We start from the raw sequence: 22,478 nt of genomic DNA, 5'->3' as shown, positions 1-22,478 counted from the left end.
TCCAACAGGCCTCAGCTGTGGCTGTGCTTAAATTAACTCTGGCTGGAATTTATCACCATCTCTCCCCAGTGCGTGTTGCTCATTTTGTTAAATATAAACCCAAAATTCTGGAGTCTAGAACCATATCCTTTTCTATTCTTTGAAGATCTTGACCTGTTCTGGGGACATCCATGATGACAGGAAATTGGGCATTCTTGTCAGCTTGTGTATTAAGCACAATGTGCACATAATTCCTTCAGAACCAACTTCCCCCCAAGTACAGAGAGGCAAGGCAGGCCCACATGCCCCAAAAGCCACTGCTTTTACAAATATGAAGGAAAGGGAGGATCTATAGCAATTTCTTCACACTGCCTGTTGTGAATGAAAACTCTCTCACTGGATTGCATTTTTGCTTTTATCTTCAGGCCTGTATGTGCTGCAACAACTTTGATGTATCTCAGTTGGATTTTAAACTGCAGATTTTTGCTCTTGGAATGTTACATGTTTCCATGTTAGTGCACCTTCATCTGCAGGTGGAATAGCTGTGTGTCCCCATCCTGCTGTGTGAGAGTAACTCACCAAGTGACTGCCAAGCAAGCCTGTGGCAGTGCATTTTCTCTCCAGGTAGCTCCAAGAATCATCACATAATGGTTTCCCATTTCTGCAGGCTTGTTGCAGTTAGTTTCTGATGGATCATCTTGTGTTGGCTGTGCCCTCCAGTGCAGTGGATGACTCAGCTGCCCACCAAGGCCTGCTGCTTCGATCCAAGGTTTCAAAGATTATTTTGTGCACATTACTGTTTTTCCTCTTTAAATTATGCAGGGATCTGTCTTGGCAGTTGGGAAAAAAGGGAGATTTAAGCAGCCCGACTTCAGTGTGGATGAGCATAAGGCAGTGAAGGAAGCTGGGCCTTGTTCTTTGGAATGTCCACATCCTTCATTTATTTTGTACTACAAGGCAGTCTAAAGGCACAATCTAAAATCTGCTCAAGGCACAGTATTGAGAAAGCTTGAGTTGAGGGAGGTGGTGAATGTGGCATGTTCAGGGCTCTGATCTCACTAAAGTCACAAGCCTGGTGATATCTGCAGCTCTGGAAACCTGCTGTTGGGCAGCTGTGGTTGATCACTAGTGGAGATCCAGAGATGCAGCAGAAAATAAGTGGGCATAAGCACAGATAAGCTCCCTCTGCCATTGCTGTTGAGGTTTTTTACCTGTGCTTACCCTCACACCACTACACTGACAGTAGGGTGATTGCCAACACAACACAAAAAAAAAGGCCGATCTTTTTTATGTTGTTGCTGCATTAGAAAAGAGCAATAGCTTGTACAGGCATGAAAAATTGAGTCAAAGATTAGTTTATCAGAGCTGGCCAGGAAACACCCATGAAATGCAGGGAGGAGGACATGGCTGCTGGAGCTCCTCTTCGTGTTGTGGATGGGTGGCATTGGGAAAAGGTCTGAATAACATGTTTCTTTGTGTGTGTGAGAGCAGAGGCAGGTAAAATAAGTTGCTGCAGACATTTTACAAATGAATGCCACCTCCTCCTTCAGTAAAGGCACTTACTTGTCTTTGCTGCACAGGTCTCGTGGGCTTCACATGACCAGGAAGAGCCACCTCTGCCAGGAGAGTTGCATTTTTAATGCTGCCGAAATGCCCCGGGAGCGCGTCTCAGTGCAGCCTCCAGTGCAGAGGCTGGAGCTGCTTCCCGCGCCCCAGCCCCGAGGAGCCCAAACTGGTGCTGCCGGCGCATTTTGACTTGAGTCCCATGACAGAGTGCTGGATCTGGCAAACTGGAGCTGAGCCGTTGCTGGTTCTCTCAATTAGGAAGGCTTCCCGACTTTTGTTTAATCCCTCGCTTATTAATGGCGCTCACCTCTTTGATCAAAGATCACTGATTTCAATTAGGGTTGAGCAAGAACCCAGTGACAGGAAAGACTGTATCAGGAGGAGCATCTGCTGAGCCCTGAAGGGTTTCTTCACCCTCATGACCAAAATCTATAGTCATAGGTGAAGCATAGTTGTTCTCAACTGAGCTAGAGAAAGCTCTTGTAATCCTTTGCTGGCAAGATAGCTCTGCTGAAATAAAAGCAGGCGGCACTGACTGCCTGGGGAGCTTGAGTTCTTCCCATCTCAAGCACAAGGAAGGGACCAGGCTCTTCCTACAAAAGGGCAAAGCCACAAAAAGATAAGCTTTGGCTTCACTTTTGGACAACACTGTCAAGTGGGATATTGCTGGGGTGAGTAGCTATACCTGTATCTGCCTGGGGTTGTTAATACCTGTGTCTTTGTTAACTCTGCTAGTCAGAGGGAGAGCTCTCCTTCTAGAGGAGAGGGAGGCAGCTGCAAAGGTGCATAAAAGCTAGAAGAGATCAGGAAAACCAAGTAACAAGCCAAGCTGAGTTTCTAGAACAATGAATGATGGGATGGACCCTCAAGGGGAATAAGTAACACAAGTATATTTTGGGGAGTTACGGGGAAAAAATGGGAAGTGATGGATTTACTAAATATTTGCAAAGCCACAAGAACAAATTCTGAGCTACTATCTGAGCACATGCCTGTGGGGAGCAGAAGACAAGCACAATTTTAAGTACCACATTATGTGGTGTGATAATGCCTTGGTATTTCTCCTGACTACTCTATGTTGATAAAAACAATGGACTACAAAAAGAAGCGGGTAAGAGTTGCATCAGAGGACACCAAAGCAGTGGGAGAGAGGAAGCCACACCAGAAGGAGACAAGTGGTTGGGTATCAGCCAGGGGTACAGGGGTGCATGGCTGCCTTTGGCCAACTTCACTAGAAACTTCTGCTTTGCAACCCAGCAACATTAGAAACAAGCAAAGTGCATGGCAAGGCCAGGCTCTTTATGTTGCGGAAACAAAAGAAAAGCTGGCTGGCTAACAAATACACCTGCTATTGCAGAGCTGCACCACTCAGCAACAACACCCACAAAAACTGAGATGTGTCTCTTCCTAAAGTGACCAACTTTTGGAAAAGCAGACATGTGGGATGTTGAAATGGCAGAGTGGGAGATGTGGTAATTGTGTTGGTAGCCTAGAATTGGTCAGGGTAGGAATAAGAGATGGTGCAAAATGTGGCAGGGGCATCTCCAGAGCATTTGCAGCCACACAAATAAATTAGACAGACATGTTCTGGTATAATTTTCCCAGCTGCTGTCTTTTCTGTGCCACCAATGATCCAGCATCCAAGCTGCTCACCCAGAAAGCTGCATGTTTGGTGTTTTCAGCTGCAGAAAAGTGAATTCTTCATCCCTCTGCCTCACTTAGTTTTATATTGCTGCAGCCTGTGATGGGGAAGTCACTGGAAGTGAACAGCTGTGTGGAAAACAGGATTTTCTTCTCCAAAATCCATTTAGAGAGAACGCTTTAGGAAATATTTTGTAGAAAACAAGATAAATTACATTTTTCAGGTTTTGTTTTTTTTTTTAGATGAAAATTATTTTTCGGTGAAAATTATCATAAGCAAGAATTTTCCTTTTGAATATGTCTTACAGCTTAAAATGCTGCGGAAAACATGCATATTGTTCTAATTGAACCTCCCTTTGAAGTTATCACTAGTTTATAAAAAAGAAAGCAGAGAGTAGCGTAATTCTCTGAGAGCAAGCAGAGACTGAGGGTTTGTGCAGACATGAGATGGAGTCATTGGAAGCCAAGGAAATCTCAGCAGGGTTCTCGAGGCACCCAGAATCACTTTGTCTGTAATACAGGGATTTTGGAAGGAGTTTGACTTGGAAATATTATTGGCTTTTTCCCTATAAATGTTTGAATTTGTCTCTGTCTCAGGGCTGTAATTTTTTAATCTCTGAATGTGGATTGATGGTGACTATGGTAAGATAATACGTCTATCTTGTCTACTTGCTTATCAGGGAAAGATTCATCCTGTGAATCATTTGAACATCAAATTACAAATTTCATTGAAGTCTTTAATGAATAAAGAAAAGCATTGTTCCTGAATGCTAGACTGGGGCTGATTTCTCCCAAGTGCCTTCTGCCCTTGCTGAGTGTGGCCTTATCACCAAAACTCTGGTGGTCACTCTGGCTCACTGCCCAGCTTGGTCTCTGTCCCCATGGCAAGCCTGCCTTGTCCCCACCTGGCTGGTCCTGCCATCACCTACCTCTGCTGAGCAGCGCTGGGAGGGAGAAGACGCTTGGCATCTTCCACCTGTGCCTCCTACAGACAAATAAAGAAGGCAAATGCCAAAGAAGGAAGAAAATAAAAGCCAGGCAGGACATTGCCATCCTGCAGCATCCATGGCAATTGCTGAGACTCCCTGGTAAAAGTCCTTCCCTGTGAGTGCTACAGGCAGCATCTTGGAGCTTTTTGCCGAAGTGGGATCGGGCTTTGCATGCTCGAGGTGAGGAGCCCTGTGACTTCACACACAAGAAGGCTGTGGCAGAGCTAGGAGTAGGAGCCAAGTCTTAAAGATGATAATAAACCTTAATCACAACAATATTTTTTTCCTTATCAGAGTACTACAAAACCCTCCCTCACATCTTTAATTAACCTTCCCTTTTCAGCACCCTAAATTTTAGGAGACTGGGCTAGCCCTTGGGGCAGCTGAATGGTGCAACGCCTCAGTTTCCCTCTCGCACTTTCATGACACGAGAAAAATACTGAGCAAGGATTTTTCTCTATCACATGTCCTGCTGCTGGCACTGCAAACCAGACCATTCAGAAAAGCTTTAGTCCCTGCCTCATCATTCATGTGACTGCTGACTGAATACAAAATGTAAAGGGTTACCTGCTCCATGCAGATAACATCAACTGGTGCACATTTTTAACCGTCGCTGAAAACAGCAGCCAGTTTCATTGGACCAGTGCTGGAAAAGAGTCACCAAGCCAGGTCTTGCAATATTTTCCTCAGCAGGTGCGTTGGTGTGATGAACTGCAGAGTTTCGCGCAGGTGTCCTCCAGCTTGGTAAAGATATTCAGCTGTTTGACTGAGGGGAAAAGGGTTCTTAAAATTCTTTGGTTTATGAAGATGGTTGCTTGACTGTACATTAAAAGTTTTAGCTGTCTGCCTGCTTATTTGAAGGTTCAGTTTGACATTAAAAATGAAATTACATGTGTTTACACAGGAGGGAGAGAGGGAAAGAAACAGCAAAAAAAAAATTAAGGCCAGTCATTAATTTGTATTTTACCTGTCTCTTTTTAGGGTACCGAAATGACCAACTTCTGTGCAGATGATTTGAAAAGGAATGTGGACAGAGGTCTAGAAAGGTTATTTTCAAATGGCTGCCAGAGAGGGTTTAGTTTCTAGAGCAGACAGGATGTATTTACATTTACATTTTTATCCATAACAGGAAAATTTTCTTATGGTCTCAAAGTTCTGCTAACTTTTACCAGTTAAACAGTTTAACAGTTTAACATGGAAAATGTTTCAGTGACACCTGTCCATCCCTTGTGCATGAGTCCAGGAGGCTACAAAGCCAACAAAATGTTGGAAAGAGGATTTAGGAGGATGATTGATTTCTTCTGCAGGGATTTTGCTCTGGGAGAATACAGAAGTATTTGGTGATTTTTGCTTGGAATTTCTCATCTTTCCTTGCATGCTCATCTCTGATGGGTCAGTGCAGTACCAAGCAGGGTGCAAAGTGCCACAGATAAAGGTGCCCTGGATGCAGGATGCCTGGTGCATCCTGAATCCAGGTGCATCCTGGTGCAGGATGCCTGGAGAGTGATTATGCTGTGATATTTTGAAACAGGTTTTTGGGGGTCATTTCCTCATTTTTCCCTCTGAGATGCTGTATTTGGTGAAATGTTACTGCTGCATTGTTCCATGGGGTGTCAGCAGGGAGGGCATGGCAGGAAATGGGCTGAGCACTGAGCAGGGCTGGGGGGACAGGGACTGGATAGGACCAGGGCTGAGTCCCTCACAGCTGGTGGGGACTCTTGGAGGGCAATGCTGACACTTAGGGTTGAATGGTCCTTCCTGTTAAAAACCTCCATTTTCAGCTGCTTGTAAAAATTAGTGAAACCTCAGCTAGCAAAACACAGACCTTCCCTTCTAATTGCCCTCTTAAAAACAGAGAGGGGTGATGACGATTTGAGCCACAACATTCACCAGTACGGAAAACTCCACATCTGGAGTGACACACAGGAGTTATTTCTTTGGCAGAGGGGACGGATGCCATGGCTGAATGTGCAGTCAGGGAAGGTGGGTGTGCACTGAGGGCCAATGGGACAGGGCAGGTCTCTGCAGCATCGCTGGGGAACAGGAGAGGGGGAAGCAGGCAGCTGGTGCAAGCAGGATGCCTTCTCCCCTGCATATGCCTTGTGAAACAGCTGTCAGTGGTGTGATTGTGTACTCCTCATGTGGCATGTGGGATGGGTCTGTGAATCAGTATTTCACCATGACTTATCTGCCAGGCCCCTGTTTTGGTGTTGGAGAAGTTGGACAAGGGGAATGTAAATGAAACAGGAGCTGGTGGGAAAAGAAAGGTTTAATAAGGCTCGGCTGGGTCAATGAAGCAGCTGACAAGACAAATACACACTGGCTGCTACAGATCTAGAGGCTTTGTGCCTCTGCAGGAACCGCAGTGCTGCCGGGCTGCTGCTGAACTCTTGTTTTCCCACAGGGGTGAGAACAGCTCTGTGCTTTCCAGACCATGATACAATAAAGTCAGCATTGTGTCTCCAAGCTTTGAGTCCCACATATGGCAGCCACATGACACAATGCTTTAACCCACAAGAAACTCACTCCTCCAGCTCAAGCATTGTTTAACAGGTTTCTGGAGGCTCAACTTGGCATCTTGCTGTGTATCTTCATTTACACTTTAGGTGCGATTTGCCTACATGGAACAGGCAAATCGCTTGCTGCCCAGCCTCTTGTGGCCAGTGGATTTTGTGAGGGAGAAGACTATATTTGATGGGTTGTTTGAAACTTACCTTGGTGGTGTGACTCATTGCAGGAAAGATCCCATGTCCCTCAGCCCTGGCATCTCCATTCACACTGATTGACTGGCTCTTCCCACATATTTTGAAGTGCATTACTGCTAATTAATTATCAGTAAACCTTATCGCCAGCTCACCTACTAGGAAACAATACCCACTTGGAGACAGTAATCCCTAGGATTGATGTTATGTCAGGGATTGGCTGCCTCCCAAGAATTATCTCTCAATCTGTGGAAAAAATGTGCTGAGGCCAGTGGGTGCAGCAGCGGAGGCGGCTCCATTAGGGGTGACTGAGACAGTGAGTGGGCCTCTTTCTTTTGTAAGAGCTGAAATAGTGCAGGTTATTGCTCACTTCCCACCCCACAGCAAGGTCAAGGCAGGCACAGGATCCATGTTTTAGAGGACATCAGTGGGTACTGGACATAAAACTGATGGGATGTGCACCATGTGTGGGTGTCAACCAGCTGTGGCTGATTGACTGATGTCCCTGAGAGTCCCCTGCTGCAATGGGGATGGGGTAGCCAGGACATGAACAACTTCTGTCAGAAGTAGGCATATGGAATGGAAGCTTCACTGGTGGCTTTGGCCCACCAAGTAGCAACTGGGGTAATTGCATCCGGCAGCCTGGAAAAATTTGGAGTGTGCAGCAGGGACTGGAGATGAAGCTGGGGCACTGAGGGGGTAGATGAAGAGGAAATGCTTAGAGGGAAAACAAAGCAGTAAAATTCCAAAGGCAGGAGCCTTCCTCAGTATTTGCATATTCTCACTTACTTGGTGTGGGAACAGGTATTTGTTCTGCAGTGGCCTCTGTGGCAAAGTGGAGTTGGTGCTGTGGGTGTGTAAATGTCTTCCTGTGGAGGAAGTCAATGCACCTGTGTTAAATAGGGCAGAGCCTTGATTTTCCACATAAAAATTGATCCACCACTCATTGGTGCTGCTGCCTTCTGATCCCTCTTTGTGGTCTGGGGGACCCTTAGGATGATGGATCCCCAGACAGCAGCTTGGTTCTAGCTTAGGGCCATAGCCCCAGCACTCCTGTGCCCGAAGACAGGTGCCTCATCAGCAGCTGTGGTTTAGGAAAGTTTTGGTAAGGAGGAGCTTTGGCACCTCAAGCTCAGTTCCAGCCATGAGACCATGGAAATGTCTTAAGAACCTCCTAAATTACTTTTAGATGTGGGATTTGGAGTGCTTTGCTATTTACAATCTCTGTTTTTCAATATTGTAGGCATGAAAAAATCACATGAGAACTTTTAATTACATCCATTATTAATTTCCCCGCAGACCATGTCTTCCTCCATCAAAATTGAGTCTGTTGTGAAGGAGAAGAACCGGATGGGAGAGTGCCCAGTCTGGGAAGAAAGGGAGAATGCACTTGTCTACGTAGACATCAACTCGCAGAAAGTTTGCCGCTGGAGCCCCATCACCAATGAGGTGCAGAGCGTGTCTGTGGGTAAGAGTCTGTCCTCACTGCTTCATCCTGGGACCCTTCTCTGTCTGTCCCATCCACTCCTCCTGGTAGGAGTCCTGCAGGTCGGTGGTCCCTCTTACTTTCCATGGGACACACACCCTGTCTTCCCACAATGTGTTGCTGAGCACAGTGTGGCCTAAGCCAGCTGAGCAGAGAGGACCATGCACGTGTTGCCCCTGGTAAGTCTAAATGGGAATGCATGTTTCTTTTGGGACCTGCAGAGGAAAAGATACAGTCCTAATGGCTGTGCCATCCTAGAAGGTGGAAAAATCCACGGAACATAGAGCTGGTGAGGTGTGCTAACAATCCCAGGGGAGAAGGATCTTAGCATCAGCTCAGCCATTGTCAGCTAGAGATGTCCCTCGGTGAGGGCTGAGTGATGGCCCCAGAGCTGCCCTTCATCTTCTGCTCTCTCACCCACAGATGCCCGCGTCGGCTCAGTGGCTCTGCGGCAGTGTGGGGGCTATGTCATCGCCCTGGGGACCAGGTTTGCCTTCCTGGACTGGGACACCCAGGCAGTCACCACCATCCTTGAGCTTGAGCAGGATAAACCCAACAACAGGTTCAATGATGGGAAAGTGGATCCAAAGGGGAGGTTTTTTGCTGGTAAGTTCCTGGCAGAAATTTCCCCTGGAGCAAAGGGAAACTATAGTGTATTTTATATAAGGTATTTTTATTTATTCCCTGTCTCGTGAATGCTCTGCTTGGTTACTGACCAGTGGAGGAGGACAGGGACTCTACATCTTCTGTCCTAGATGAGGACAGATGCTGTTGACAAGGGCCACCTGACAGGAAGGCTCTCCTGCTTAGTGGATGGCATTATTCAAACTGCCTTAGTGGAAAAGCCAGTGAAGGGCTCATGGAGGTGGGAATTTTTCTGGAGATGTAGAGAAGGATGAAACTTCTAGAAAAGAACATGAGCTGCAGCTTGTACCCTTTATATGCAGCCTCTCTTGGTTAGCCTGTGAAAAACAAGAATGTGCCTCCTGAAGGCAAGAAGGAGGTTTAGGCTGTACATTGTGTAAAAGGTCTTCACCCGCAGGGTGGTCAGGTACTGGAACAAGCTCCCCAGGGAAGTGGTCATGGCACAAAGCCTGACAGAGTTCAATAATTGTTTGAACAAGGCTCTCAGGCACATGGTGCACACCTGTATTTTACTGGTCACAGCCCATTTAAATCATGAAATAGCCTACAAAGAGCAACAACAAAAACAGCATATGATTGATGCTTGCCTGCATCTCAACTTCTGCTGTGAGCAAAACCTCAACCCCCTGGTGCATCCTCGTGGTCCTTTGGGTCTTTGATGTTAATGACTTAAACCTCATGGCAATGCAGAAACATCCTTTCATTGGCCAGGATCTCCTCTGTGGGAGGCAGCTGCCCCTGATGTGCTCCTTTTACCCTTTCTCATCAATCTGACAGAACCCATTAGTCCCTTTCACCATAGGATTGCAGAATTGTAGAATCATATAATGGTTGGGTTGGAAGGGACGCTTAAGACCACCTAGTTCCAACCTCCCTGCCATGGGCAGAGACAGCTTCCACTAGACCAGGTTTCTCAAAGCTCCATTCAACCTGGCCTTGAACACTTCTGAGCATGGGGCATCCATAATTTCTCTTGGCAACCAGTTCCCATGCCTCTCCACCCTCACAGCAAAGAATTTTTTCCTAAAAATATTTTCTTTTTAGGAAGAAAAGAAACAAAAAATTACAATCCTGTGATTCTCCCTAGGACCTAGGACCTCTTGGTAACACCTAGAGGAGGTGCAACAGGAGGAGCAAGCTTCTACTTTCTAACCAGTGCTCCCACTTCCATTTCAGGTACGATGGCTGAAGAGACAGCACCAGGGGTTCGAGCAAGGCGGCAAGGAGCTCTCTATACCCTCTTCCCTGACCATTCAGTAATAAAACAACTAGACCAGCTGGACATCTCCAATGGTCTGGATTGGTCCCTGGACCACAGGACCTTCTTTCACATCGACAGCCTGTCATACGCTGTCCATGCCTTCAGCTATGATGTGCACACTGGAAGGATTGGTACACATGCTTTTAAATTTGGTGACAAGTAGTGCTATTGCTCTGTCTGCATCAAGACTTGGGCCTGTGAGATGCAGGGATTTATTTGACAGATCTCATATCTTTTGGTTACAACTTGTCAGTTGGCTGACTGTGATATTTCTCAAATTTAGTTACCAGGTGTATTTGGTGAACAAACTTTTGATAGTCTTTCAGCTTACCTTCATCTGGAAAGATGGCTCATACTTAGACCTGTTCCAAGAGTTGCAGAGAAGAAGCCATTTACACTGCAGAATAAGAAAGCTTTTAGGATGGTATTTATTCTTGAGTGCCATCTACTGGAATTACTTTGGTTGTACTAGCTCCATAAATACAAGTGGAAAACATGCATTTTGCAGAAAGGTATTTGGACAATCAAGCTGTCATTGTGACGGAGGTTTCCCAACTTCCTATCCATTTTATGGATAAACATTTTTTATTGTATCTGCAAGGAAGTAAATTTAAGTGTAAGCAAAATGGATCTAACTTAATTTCAAAACTCTTTGAAATATTTTCATCCTGTATCAGCCTGATATATTCCACAAGAATTTAAATGGCTGAACTGCCTTTGTACTTTAAAGAGTGCAGACTTTGGGTAATCACAGATGAAAATCACACAAAGTAGTTGCATTTACTCAGATTTCATTTTGTTGAGAACATCTCTTTCTACACATTCTAGCATATAAGATTTCAAAAGAGGATATAATGCAACATTTCCCTCTGCAAATATAAAAAGTAACATGTTTGAGCTTCCTAGGCTTGGCTTTATGTTCATAGCTGTCTATTTTTGAGTAGTGTAATGACCAGAAGGTGCTGGGTGGGTCAGAGCAGGTGATCTGTGACCCATGGGCCCTGCTCCATGGACCAGATGTGCTTATCAACATATCTGCACTGCATCCCTGACCATGAGTTGGTGTCCAGGTTTAATCAAAACTGGTTGTTTGGTTGGCCATTAGAAAGTAAATTTTTGATCCTTAGCTAGGAGAGATTGCTTATCAACAATGTTTAAACCCAGGTAATTATTTATGTGACATATCCAGGCTGCCATGACCAATAAAAGTCCAGGAAAATTTACTGCACTTGCAGCAGTTGTGATGTGGTAGGCAGCAGGTGGGTTAACATGGGAGATAGGGGCATTTTGTTCTCTTCCCTTGGTGAAATAACAGGAACACTTATTTGGTCCAATCCCAGACTGAAATGGCTGTGCTGGGGACTTGTTTCCGCCAGGCTGAATTAGGCTTTTAACACATCTGCAGGATGCAGGCGTTATGCACATTTTGCAGCATGCCTTTCTCACAGAAAATGAAGGTATGTGTTTGCAAGATGGAAGAGGTTAGACTGGGATCTGATACAGAATGGGTAGCAGCCCACACAGCATCAGCTTTGTAACTCTTCCTGCAGCCTGCCCCAAGCTTTTGTACCATCTGGAAAAGGAGGAGCAAATGCCTGACGGGATGTGCATAGACACAGAAGGGAAGCTCTGGGTGGCCTGTATTGATGGTGGCAGAGTCATTCGCATAGACCCAGAGACAGGTAAGGCCTCCACCAGTTTGTGCATATAAATGTGAGGGGAATGGCAGCAGGAGGAATGGTTTGAAGAGGAGATAAGGTGACAAGTATTGCCCATTTCTGCCCCATGGGATGCCAAGAGCATCGCTGGCTTGGGCTCTGATCATGTAAAGAATGCAGCTCCCTGTGCTGCCTCCCAGTGTCAGGTACCCCTGCTCCCATCGTTGGCTGATGAACTGCACACTCTTCTTAATAATACCACTATCAAAAACCCCCACGAAATACTGCATATAAAATTTCTCAGTGTTGAAGTTTTTCACTGGAAAATGCTTTAAGGAACAACATCCATCCTATCCCAGATGTCCCTGCCCTTCCTGACCTCACACACAGTACTGCTTTGTTTTGAGAAAAGGAAATGAAGCCTTGCAGATGCAGGGGAGAGCCTGAAAAATAGTTAGAAATGAGGCAGATGAAATAACTTGATTTCCCCACAAACTGTCCTTTAGGATACGGTCTCTGTCTGAAGGGAAGGTACCTTCTGAGTAAATGTCACATCTGTACCATGTGTACTGACAGTAAATTCATAATTACATGCTTCCTAAAAAATGAACATTAGAAAACAATTGCACATTTTCCCCAGGAAAAAGAATCCAAACTGTGAGGCTGCCTACTCCAAGGATCACCTCTTGCTGCTTTGGTGGAAAAGACTACTCAGAAATGTATGTGACTTCTGCATATGATGGACTGGACGAGGCCACCTTAGCCAAGGAACCTCATGCAGGAGAGATTTTCAAGGTGAGCAGATTTTATTTATTTCTTTCTGGGTATCAGACCTGCCAAGCCTCACGTTCTGAGAGTGAGGTGGTCCCAGCCGCCCTGGCTCATCCCACTCACTTCATGAGCTGCTCCAGGTGCATAGCTTGTCCCCAGCCAGGCCCAGCTGCTTTTGCAGAGCTGCTCATGCACTTGGAAGGAAGACTTGGAGAAATTACAAGTTTTAGTGTTGATAGCTGGGTTGGCTAAAGTTGGGTATGGGTCTGCCATATGGATAACTTATTCTGTAATACACTGCAAGGAATTGCTTTTATCTCTTACTATAATTTAATAACTTTTGGAAATTTAATTCTCTTACTTCTCAGTTTTTAATTGTGCCAGGAAACAGAAATGCTTTAAAAATTAAATGTTTTAATATACCAGGGCAAAATTTTGCATCTCAATCTGAAAACTTTTAGGATTTTGTCTGTTAAAAATTGTGAGGATCTGAAGGAATTTTGAATTACTTACAAATGGGATTTCTGAGTTGTTTTAGATGATGTGATTTATTTTTTAAAGTTTCTATATAGGTAGGAAGGGTGAGTTTGACTCACATCTTCACCACATGGTTTAGAAGGTCACGAGACTTTTAGTTACAAGATCTTTTAAGGATTTATTAACTAATAAAATACTGTTAACAAGGATATTTATGCTTTTGAATTAATCTTCAAATATTTCATTTTATGGATTCATGCTACAGTGAAGCTTTCTTAACTAATCATGTTATGATATATAAATACTGAATTCTAAAACTCTAAACTTTCCTCTACTTAGCTTAACATGTCTCTGCATTAAACTATAAATCCACATTCTTACTTCTAGCCCTTAAGTTTGGAAACCTTTTCTAAGGTCTCAAATAAAATTTTGTGTTTAATTCTAAGCTTTAGCTTACAGGCCTAAAGTTCTGAGAATTCCCTGCATTGCAGATTTCAACAAAAAATGACTGTTACTTTTTAAAAAAACATTTTTGTCTGGGGCCCTTGAATCTGAAACTTGTTTCTCTCTTAATATTTTTCACTCCATTAGCAAAAGGCACATCAGGAGAATAAAAGTCAGTTCTTACTCAGCAATTGCCATCAACCCAAACCAAACTCTTTTATCAATTTGGCTACAGGATGAAGACATGTTACAGGAGGGATGGAGATCTATTCTGGAATCTGGGACACTCCTGTTGAAAGCAGTGCTTAGAGCAGATATCTCATGGCTGGGAACTGATGTAGTCAAGCAGCACAGTTTAGGAACCCACAGGAGGATTAAATAAGAATCTATTTGGTTTTGTTCTTGAGTTCTCCAGTTCCACAAGGGACTCAGTGTTTTCCAAACTAACATTTGTCTTGCATGGGCAAAGCACGTTAAAAATTACTATGCATTGTTTTGGAGATAAAGACTACATACAAGGGCCAGAGATAACGTTAAATTAGCAAAATTATCTAGTAGTGCTTGATAATCTGAGTGATCTTAAAGAGTTTGGAAGAACTCCAGGTAATGACTCCTTCTGGGCTCCCCTTGAAGCAGGGGACCCTCCACATAATAGTCTGTTGCTATGATATTTTTATATAATGTTTGAATGTTTTCATTATACTCAGTTGGAGGTTCATCTGTTTCCTTTCTTTTATCTTTTAATTTTTAACTTTTTAAAACAGATAACAGGCCTGGGTGTGAAAGGGATCCCACAGAATTTCTATGCTGCTTGAACCTTGACACTAAGGAGCGAAGAAGAAATGCTTCCATCTTGTAGTAAATCTGACTGGAAGAAGTCATATGAACTACAGAATTTATTTGTGTGAAGATTTCTAAGCCCACATTTGTGAGTGTGCTTGTTTGGAGTTGAAGATATTTCTTCTGTGGGCCTGTGGCTTGATGCAATAGGTTAGAGAGGTAAAGTTAATCTGTGTTACACCTTGGTAGCTTTTGTGACTTTCCATAAACCTCTAAGTGCTCAAGTGTAGTTTCAATGAGCTTTCTGATGAGCAGCTCTGGATTTTCAAGTCTGTGCAGTTCCCAAAGCAGAATCTGACTCCTCATGTTACAGTGATGCACCAGCAATGATACGGCAGATTTTAATAAACATTTTAAGAGTGGTGTCTTGAACTGGACTGCTCCTCTGCTGCAGGATTCCCCTGAGGTGTTTTTATTTTTTTTTTTCTTTTGTTTTTCTTTAATGATCAGATATATTTGTAGTATCTAGGTTCCATTTTTACATCCTCATTAGCCTTTTTCCAGGCTGTTCTTAGGCTGCTGAAAATAAACTATGCAACTACATTTAAAGAAATGCTTACAGATGTTTTTTTCTCTGCATTCAGGTGTTACCTTGAAAGCACTGGCTGACCACACACAGTCAGTGTGCAGACACAGGCTGTGAGCCACGAGGACAGCCTGGAATACCAAATATGGATGCTTGGTGGAGTTGTCTTTTCAGGGGTGATATTTAAACATACACACAAAAAACTTCCCTTTGCTTTACATGCCTTGATGTACCCATGGCCTCACCATCTTGTTCACCTTTCTTCTGGTGCTCATCCAATCCCATTTCAAGTATTTTCCCCCTTTTTCGCTTTAGATCCTACTCTCCTTTCTCCTCCAGAAAGCACAACATCAAGGTGTATTTTTAGAGGCTGCTTAAATAATGACCCAGCTCTACTCTGGATGCACTGAACCAGTGTGATACTTTCAGGATTTCAGAATGCTCGAGACCTGTAGATATGCAGTAAAATCTAGCCTTTGCATTGAGTTTGCTATCTTTTTGCTGCCTGGAAAGAGACACAGCACATAATACATTTTCAGCTCTTTAATGCTGACATCTCGTAATGTTGCTAAGAAGGCAATAATACACATTATTTACCAGACCAGATGTTTCAGTGTTTTCCTCTGAGGTATTTGACCTATTCCCCCCTGCTGTTCAAAGCCCTCAGATATTACGAGTAGAGAGAAAGTACTCAGTGCCTCATGAGGATCATCTCCCCCAATAACCCCTGCAGAGAGGAGCAGGGAAACTGTGGTTAGCTATGCAGAAATATTAAACACAGTTTCCATGGGGCTGTACGCAGAGTGCCTCTAAAATGTTTTCTCCAAACCCAGCATCCCTCTCCTAGTCAAGGGGTGCCTCACAACAGTTTTGAAAGAACCAAACTGTGTTGATTTTTTTCCTTTAAAAATACCCATATTTCCCAATTCTGCTACGTGGTAGCCTTCTGGTCTGCTGAGAAGTAGGAGATCTGGTGCTGATATCTGATCAGGCAGGGGGTGGTCAAGCCACATGTCTTAGGAAAATGTTCTACCCATTTCAAAGGTGACAGGAGAAGGTTAGATGGTATATTTGATCCCTCAGTTGAACTGGGCCACAGTATGGAAAGAAATCTGAGATCCAGAGGACCAGGAAAGAAACTGTATTCACTAAATACTGTTGTATACATGGCCACAAACAGGATTTTCCAAATTGCATTATTTCAATGCAGTTACCTGAAGTCTACTCTAAGACCCATGTTAGGTGTTTTTCAGACACTTATTGTAAATGGTTACTTTAGGCCATTAGAAAGCACTTCATTCCTGTGCTACTTGACTGATAATATGTATAACAGGATGAAAGACTTGGCCTATCACTCCTATCACTCCTTTTGGCCTGGAAGGGAGGTGAGTCCATGGAACTGGACAGAGACAACTTGATTGAGAAATAAAACATTCAGCTTATTGTAATGTTTGCTCAACAAATGGCTGTTGTTTTTCTTCCTAACCCACAATTCCAATAGTAATTAAACTGCTGGGGGTTCTTAAGAGCAGAGGTGCTAAATGCCCTTTGGCACCATGTCAATGCCAAACTGGTACAAGGAACATGGACAATTATGCAAGATTTCCTGTTTACCCCATCTGGAGAGGAATGTGATAGCAGGGTGTTTGGAGGCAAGTCGAGTGTCCCAACCTTTAATTAAAAAAAATATAGGAAGTAAGCGCAGATACTTTATTTAACAAAAAATACTCAGTTACTTGCAAAATTGCCTACCTACTAGGTCCTTTGCTCTGCCAGAAAAGCAACGTAGATAATTTTGAAACAATTTACACTTGAGAAATACTTACTGACACTGCAATTTTTTTGATAGAGCTTTCCCAGGCATGTAAGCTGCAGTTGCTGGTTTGTTATTCTCCAGCCACTCCTTCTCCATTTCTAAAGGTGTGAGTTCTTTGGGAACTCTCTCTTTGTAGCACAGCTTCTCAAACCAAAAAAGGCTTGAAGATAGATGAGTTTCTCTCTGCTACCCAAAGGCTCACTACTTTGCTTCTCTTCAGATTTCAGAAGATGCTGTTTTGTGATTTTGCTTTCTAAAAACAGTGCTAATTGCAAACCATGTTGGGGCTGTTCTCCAAACTCAGTTCACTGAAGCGAGGTCAAGGCCCCTTGCCTTGAGGCAAGAGATGAAGGCATGAAGGAAGTGGGTACAGGATGGGGTTCATTCCTTTTGTGCATATAGGGAACAAGAAGGTATCCACAGTCCTTGCTGAAGATACACTCTGAGGTGGTTACTCAGTGGCTGCGTACTTGGCTTTTGTGGGTCAGCCCTACATAGGGTCAGCCTTACCCCATATGCTCCTGCCCAGGGGTAACTTACAGAAAATAAACCAGCTAGTCAACAATATGGCACAGACTGATGGGAGCTGGCTCCTGTTTTAAGGGATTGCTCTGAACATCCTTCCTTTTATAAGTATTTATTATGTTTTATCTACATTTAACCTATACCACACTGGATGGTATTAAACGAATGGTATTTTAAGTTAGCCATTCAATGCTTCACCTTGTGAAGCATATAAAAAATGTGCTGGTGATGACTGGTTTTGTAAAATTGTCTACCTAACTGCAGCAAAATTTGGTATGAGCTCCCTCTTAGTAACCAGGCATTGGTTAACTTTGTTTTTGAAATGCAGCAAACTGGAATAAAAATACATACAGAGTTTGGAACTTAAAGCTTTTGCTTGATACAGGTTGTGATAGCCTGCCTCTGATGCAGCCCAGGACACAGCTGGTTTTCTAGGCTGTGAGAACACATTGCCAGCTCATGTCCAGCCTCTCATCCACCAGGAGCCTCAAATCCTTCTTGGCAGGGCTGCTCTTGGTCACTGCATGGTGACTGATACAGGGTCTTGCAGATAATCTGTGTCAGGAGTAGGAAACTCCGTTTCCTCAATGTCAGTTCAGCGATTTACCTGCCACAGAATCAGTGAAAAATGAATTAAATTACAGTGTAATCTGAAATCTGGGGAAGCTTTCCAATGACTCTCTGGGGCTCTAAAGAGAGGAGTTACTTCATTTTTGGCATCACATCTGTATAGTTGTGTTCATGCCAAGCATTTGTTTTCCACTACAGAAACTGCCTCAAGGCTCAGTGGTTTTTTGTCAGCTCTTCCTTTGCTGATGTACACTAGCCTGACAAAACAGTTGTCTTTCTTTTTTGTATTTTAACATTAACACAAAAACCCACATGAACATTAATCAATAACTTTGGGAAATTATTAGGAAAAATTTAGGGTGCTTTGTTTCTTACATGGAGATGTGAGAAGAAATGAGAAATTTTGCAAACCCTCAGATAAAGAATATGTAAATAAGAAGATGTAAAATCTTTATTAAGGACTTTAATTTTAGTTTTTAATGTTGGAAAGATATTTATTTCACCTTCAGTTTTTGCTTTCCTACCAATATCTCTAGGGACAAGAAAGCTTGGAAATAGAATAATGGAAAATTATTTTGTTCTGCAATGGTGCCAGCTTGATGTTTTCATTTTCTCTTAAAAACCTTTCCTTAATTCTTGCTTTCTCAAAGGAAGGATAGTGCATGGAGACCTATTAATATAGCTCTAGTACTTGTATCTTCATCCTGGGTGCCTAATGATTCCCCTAGTAACACTCTATATACAAATAATTAAAATGTAAATAAATATATTTTTAATAATAAATAAATAAATTCTCTTCCTAGATGTAGGAGAAATGTTAGATGCTTTTGACTTTTGACTTGTATCTTCATCCTGGGTGCCTAATGATTCCCCTAGTAACACTCTATATACAAATAATTAAAATGTAAATAAATATATTTTTAATAATAAATAAATAAATTCTCTTCCTAGATGTAGGAGAAATGTTAGATGCTTTTGACAGCCTCCAATTGGAAATCTACTCCAACTGAAATGATTTTTTATATTTTGTAGAGTCAATAACTAAGTGCTTACTTTTGGTAAATTGGAGCTTTTTTTGGACATCTTCAAAACACCTTCTTCCTTTTATTGCTGACTCATTTACTTGAGAAAGACTGGTCCAACACGTAGATGCTTAACCATTAGACACAACCAAATCCCCAAATCCCAAATAAAACAAAGGCAGAATTCTTTGCATGTGGGACAGCTCCTTTATTTTTACATCTCTGTGTGGTATATTTATCACGTACAAACCATATTTATCACATGCTTTTGACCATCTCTACTAAAATCAACATTGCTCAAAGATCTCCTATAGCTGTTTCTGCTTATGCAAAATTTCATTCTTCTTAGGCTACAATAGCAGACCAGGTCAATGATTCAAGTAGTAGAAGATTCAAGTAATGCTGGAGGGTATAAATTCAAACCTTTCTTATGTGCCTTAGAGGCAGAACTCTGAGATCAGCATACAATAGTCAGAAAAGATTGGAGAAAATGTTTATTGATATAATCTTTAATACTAGCCAGACAACAAGATTTTCCAGTGGTACATTGCCTGAGGGTAGCCATCCCTAGGCAGTGCTAAAATATTCCTTCATTCTGTACTGTGTGTACTACCTGTGTACTGAATGTTTGTGTTATCTAACCAGGTTTGGGGAACAATAAGACTTTAGTGGACATTTTATGTATTTTTTTAAATAAAAGAGTACTTACTGCAACCTCGTCTAAGTTTTGCACCTGTTGACCCACCTCCGTCCAAACTGGATTAAATTGTCTAACCAGCGTCTATTCTGTGTGACAAAGAAGAGACCTGAGATTAAGGACTTCTTACTTGTTTGATGTAAAGACACCAGTTTCTCAAGCATTACCTCCCCTGGCAATAGGACTAGGGGGTACTCCATGAGGACAGGAAAGCATCCCCCACCTCAGTACCATATAATTGCCTATGCTATGTCCCACTGCCTTCTTGCGGTGTGCTCCTCTCACACATGCAGCAAAGAGAGTCTCTGTAAACCTGTCATTTCCCAGCAGCCACTCTGATAAATATAATAATCCTGCCCTGTGGCCATTGAAGAACCAGAAATCAACAGCAGAGACACCAAGTGTCTGTGACCTAGCAGGTGAAAATGTACCTACAGTTTTTGCCACACAATACAGCAGACAACTGAAGAATAACCCAACACTTAAGGTATCAGCACAGTTAAAGGAAGGAGATTCCTACTGATGGAAGACAACTTGAGCTAACTTAGTAAAGATTAAGCTAACTCTTAAGTTCTTATGAGTTCCTGATGGCACTTGCGAGGACAGGTTTCTCTGTGTTCAGTGCAGGAGGAGCCATTTTACTTTGAAGTGTTCTATTCCTTTAGCACTGAGCCCATCCCTACATCCCTAAGACAAGTGCAGATACCTGTTATCTGCTGTTGAGCTAGTTTAAGTAGTTTCTGGAAAACACTAGCTCATCTCTTTCATCCTTCCCATTGTTCTGTTTCCTGAAAGAAGTGTTTACCCTAAAGAGTAAGCTGAGTAAGTTGAGGCCTCCATGATTCATGGGGCAGGTGGCTATATGCTCTTAAATTCTATGGGCCTCAAGGTATCTAGAACTTAAAAATCTTCTTCAGTTAATCTGTCTAAAACTTAGAAGGTCAAAATGATGAATTTACCAGTCTTGAAAAGAAGACCTTGTAATGACATAGGGGTGATTTTGTGCTTTTCAAATCTCTTCATTTTGGATCTTTACAGGTGGAAAATGATGAAAGAAATCAAGATGTTGATGAAACAATTAAATATTCAGAATGCCTGAACACTTTGTTGTACAATGAAAGCTGAAATGCTAAGGTATGATCCCAAGCCCCATATATGATCTGATAGAGAATAAATTTTTTTCCTGCCTCTGCAATAAAGCCTATTTATGATACATATATAGTAGAAAAAGGAAGATTCTTCTTCCTTGTGTTCTGTTTGAAGTCTGACCAGGATATAACTTCAGCTTGCAAGCTTTACGTTTTATCATTTGCATTATGTTTGACTAGTAATTATTTGAAATGACAAATTCCACATCAGCATCTTCTATGGACATTTGGCCTGTGTGCTGGTACATGACAAATATAATATTGCAATATGACTATTTTATTCTTATGCTGTATTTTTATGAACTATAAAAAACTCCATGCTTGTTTAAATAAAATGGAGTTTGCATTTAGTGTTATAGGATTGCTTTATTTTTACGTTGTGTGTATGTATATATAAATTTTTAATATTCTTTCTGCTCACAGCACTGAAAGTAGTATAATTACCTAGACTGGGTATATTTGGGGAATTTTATATAAAGAAATGTCATATTTTCAGGGAAATGTCCAGTTGTGTTGGAAAAGGCATGCTTTTAATGTAAGAGGTCTCCTCAGTATTATCCCTTTCTGTGATTCAGTGATGTTATCATGACTTTAAACAGGACATACATGAGCAGCCAGCAGCCTGGCATGCTCCCAGATCCACTCATTTCCAGTGTTCAGATTCTTCAACAATGTAGGCAAACCCCAGATTGACTGGAGACAAGTGCATGGGCTGTCTAGACATATCCACTCTTGTTGTCATATCAGTAGTACATGGAATGACCTTACTTGCAAGATCTCATGTTCTCTGGGTTGTGCTGTTGATAACTGAAGCTATCCTGAAGTTGACCTTTGTGTTCTTATCAAACAAAACATGTGCTAGCCATAAATTTTGCAAAATTTGGCTTTTGAATGCAAGATAGACCTTTAAATTGCATCTTATTCCCAAGGTTTGTAGCATAAACAGAAAAAAACTGCAGGGGGGAAAAAATTGTTATCTGTTTTACAAGATTACTTGGGATAATGAAGAAAATCTGCTGGGAAAGAAATATAGTATATTGCTTGGAAAATTTTTGATTTAATCTGAAAAAATATTTCTGATTCAAGAAGCAAAGTGAGTGAGTAAAGGAGAGATTTTTGTGTATTAATTGACAATTGTGAGGAATGGATGAGAATTTGAGGCTGGAAGGTCCATTGAAGAGTGGCCATTAGAAGAATGATTCATGATTATTCCAGTACAAGATGGAGGAATAGCAGCTGAGTGACACAAGGTAGACTTCAATAAAAGCTGTTGAAGGGTTAGTGCTTTACAAAAAATACACATAATAACACAATATCCATCCACAGGCATCTCTTACCCCACTGTGAAAAAAGAGAGAAAGTGGTAAGAGATCAGCTTGATTAAAGCATGAACTGTACATGAACCTTAAATACAAGAAAGGATCAAGCTGGAAGCAGAAACTAGGTCAGGCTATTGAGGATGAGTGATAAATATAACATGAAGATAGAGGAACAAACTCTTAAAAAATAAAAGCTCAAAACAAGATGCATCTGCCAAGAGGTATAATAATATATTTTTTTTTTAACAGAGGGAAGGTAAAGGCAAGGATGGATTAGTGAGCTGTTCAGAAGAGAGGAAAAGATATTTCTAGATGATACTCAGATGGTAAAATTCTGTAATAACATTTTTGTCTCTGTCTTCAGAAGAATGATCAATTTAAATGGAAGGATATTATAGT

At 42.2% G+C, this 22,478-nt stretch overlaps 1 protein-coding gene across 4 annotated transcripts; it reads left to right on the top strand.

Annotated features, from left to right (window-relative positions):
* The first annotated feature begins 115 nt into the window (after positions 1–115).
* LOC110479384 (regucalcin-like) lies at positions 116–21,370 on the top strand. 4 transcript variants are annotated; one of them, XM_021546657.3, is made up of 7 exons: positions 116–4,865; positions 8,174–8,342; positions 8,784–8,966; positions 10,182–10,397; positions 11,817–11,948; positions 12,565–12,719; positions 14,381–21,370. In XM_021546657.3, exons 2-7 carry the CDS (start codon positions 8,177–8,179, stop codon positions 14,429–14,431), a joined length of 903 nt encoding a protein of 300 aa, XP_021402332.1. In that variant the 5' UTR covers positions 116–4,865; positions 8,174–8,176; the 3' UTR covers positions 14,432–21,370. The 4 variants fall into 4 exon arrangements, with proteins under 4 accessions (XP_021402332.1, XP_085413453.1, XP_085413444.1 ...); XM_085557327.1 differs by having other exon boundaries at positions 116–4,916; XM_085557318.1 differs by lacking the exon at positions 14,381–21,370 and having other exon boundaries at positions 12,565–14,341.
* The last annotated feature ends 1,108 nt before the right edge of the window (positions 21,371–22,478 follow it).

The sequence above is a fragment of the Lonchura striata genome, chromosome 1, assembly GCF_050655825.1.
Source record: "Lonchura striata isolate lonStrDom1 chromosome 1, ASM5065582v1, whole genome shotgun sequence".
Lineage (NCBI taxonomy): Eukaryota > Metazoa > Chordata > Aves > Passeriformes > Estrildidae > Lonchura > Lonchura striata.
This window is presented reverse-complemented; position numbering and strand designations above follow the sequence as displayed.

Excerpts from the sequence above, each read along its gene's own strand:
- LOC110479384 (XM_085557318.1), top strand. The coding sequence starts at position 8,177 with ATGTCTTCCTCCATCAAAATTGAGTCTGTTGTGAAGGAGAAGAACCGG. Across the intron at positions 8,343-8,783 it reads GGTGCAGAGCGTGTCTGTGG|ATGCCCGCGTCGGCTCAGTG; the intron begins GTAAGAGTCTGT and ends TCTCACCCACAG. Across the intron at positions 8,967-10,181 it reads AAAGGGGAGGTTTTTTGCTG|GTACGATGGCTGAAGAGACA; the intron begins GTAAGTTCCTGG and ends CTTCCATTTCAG.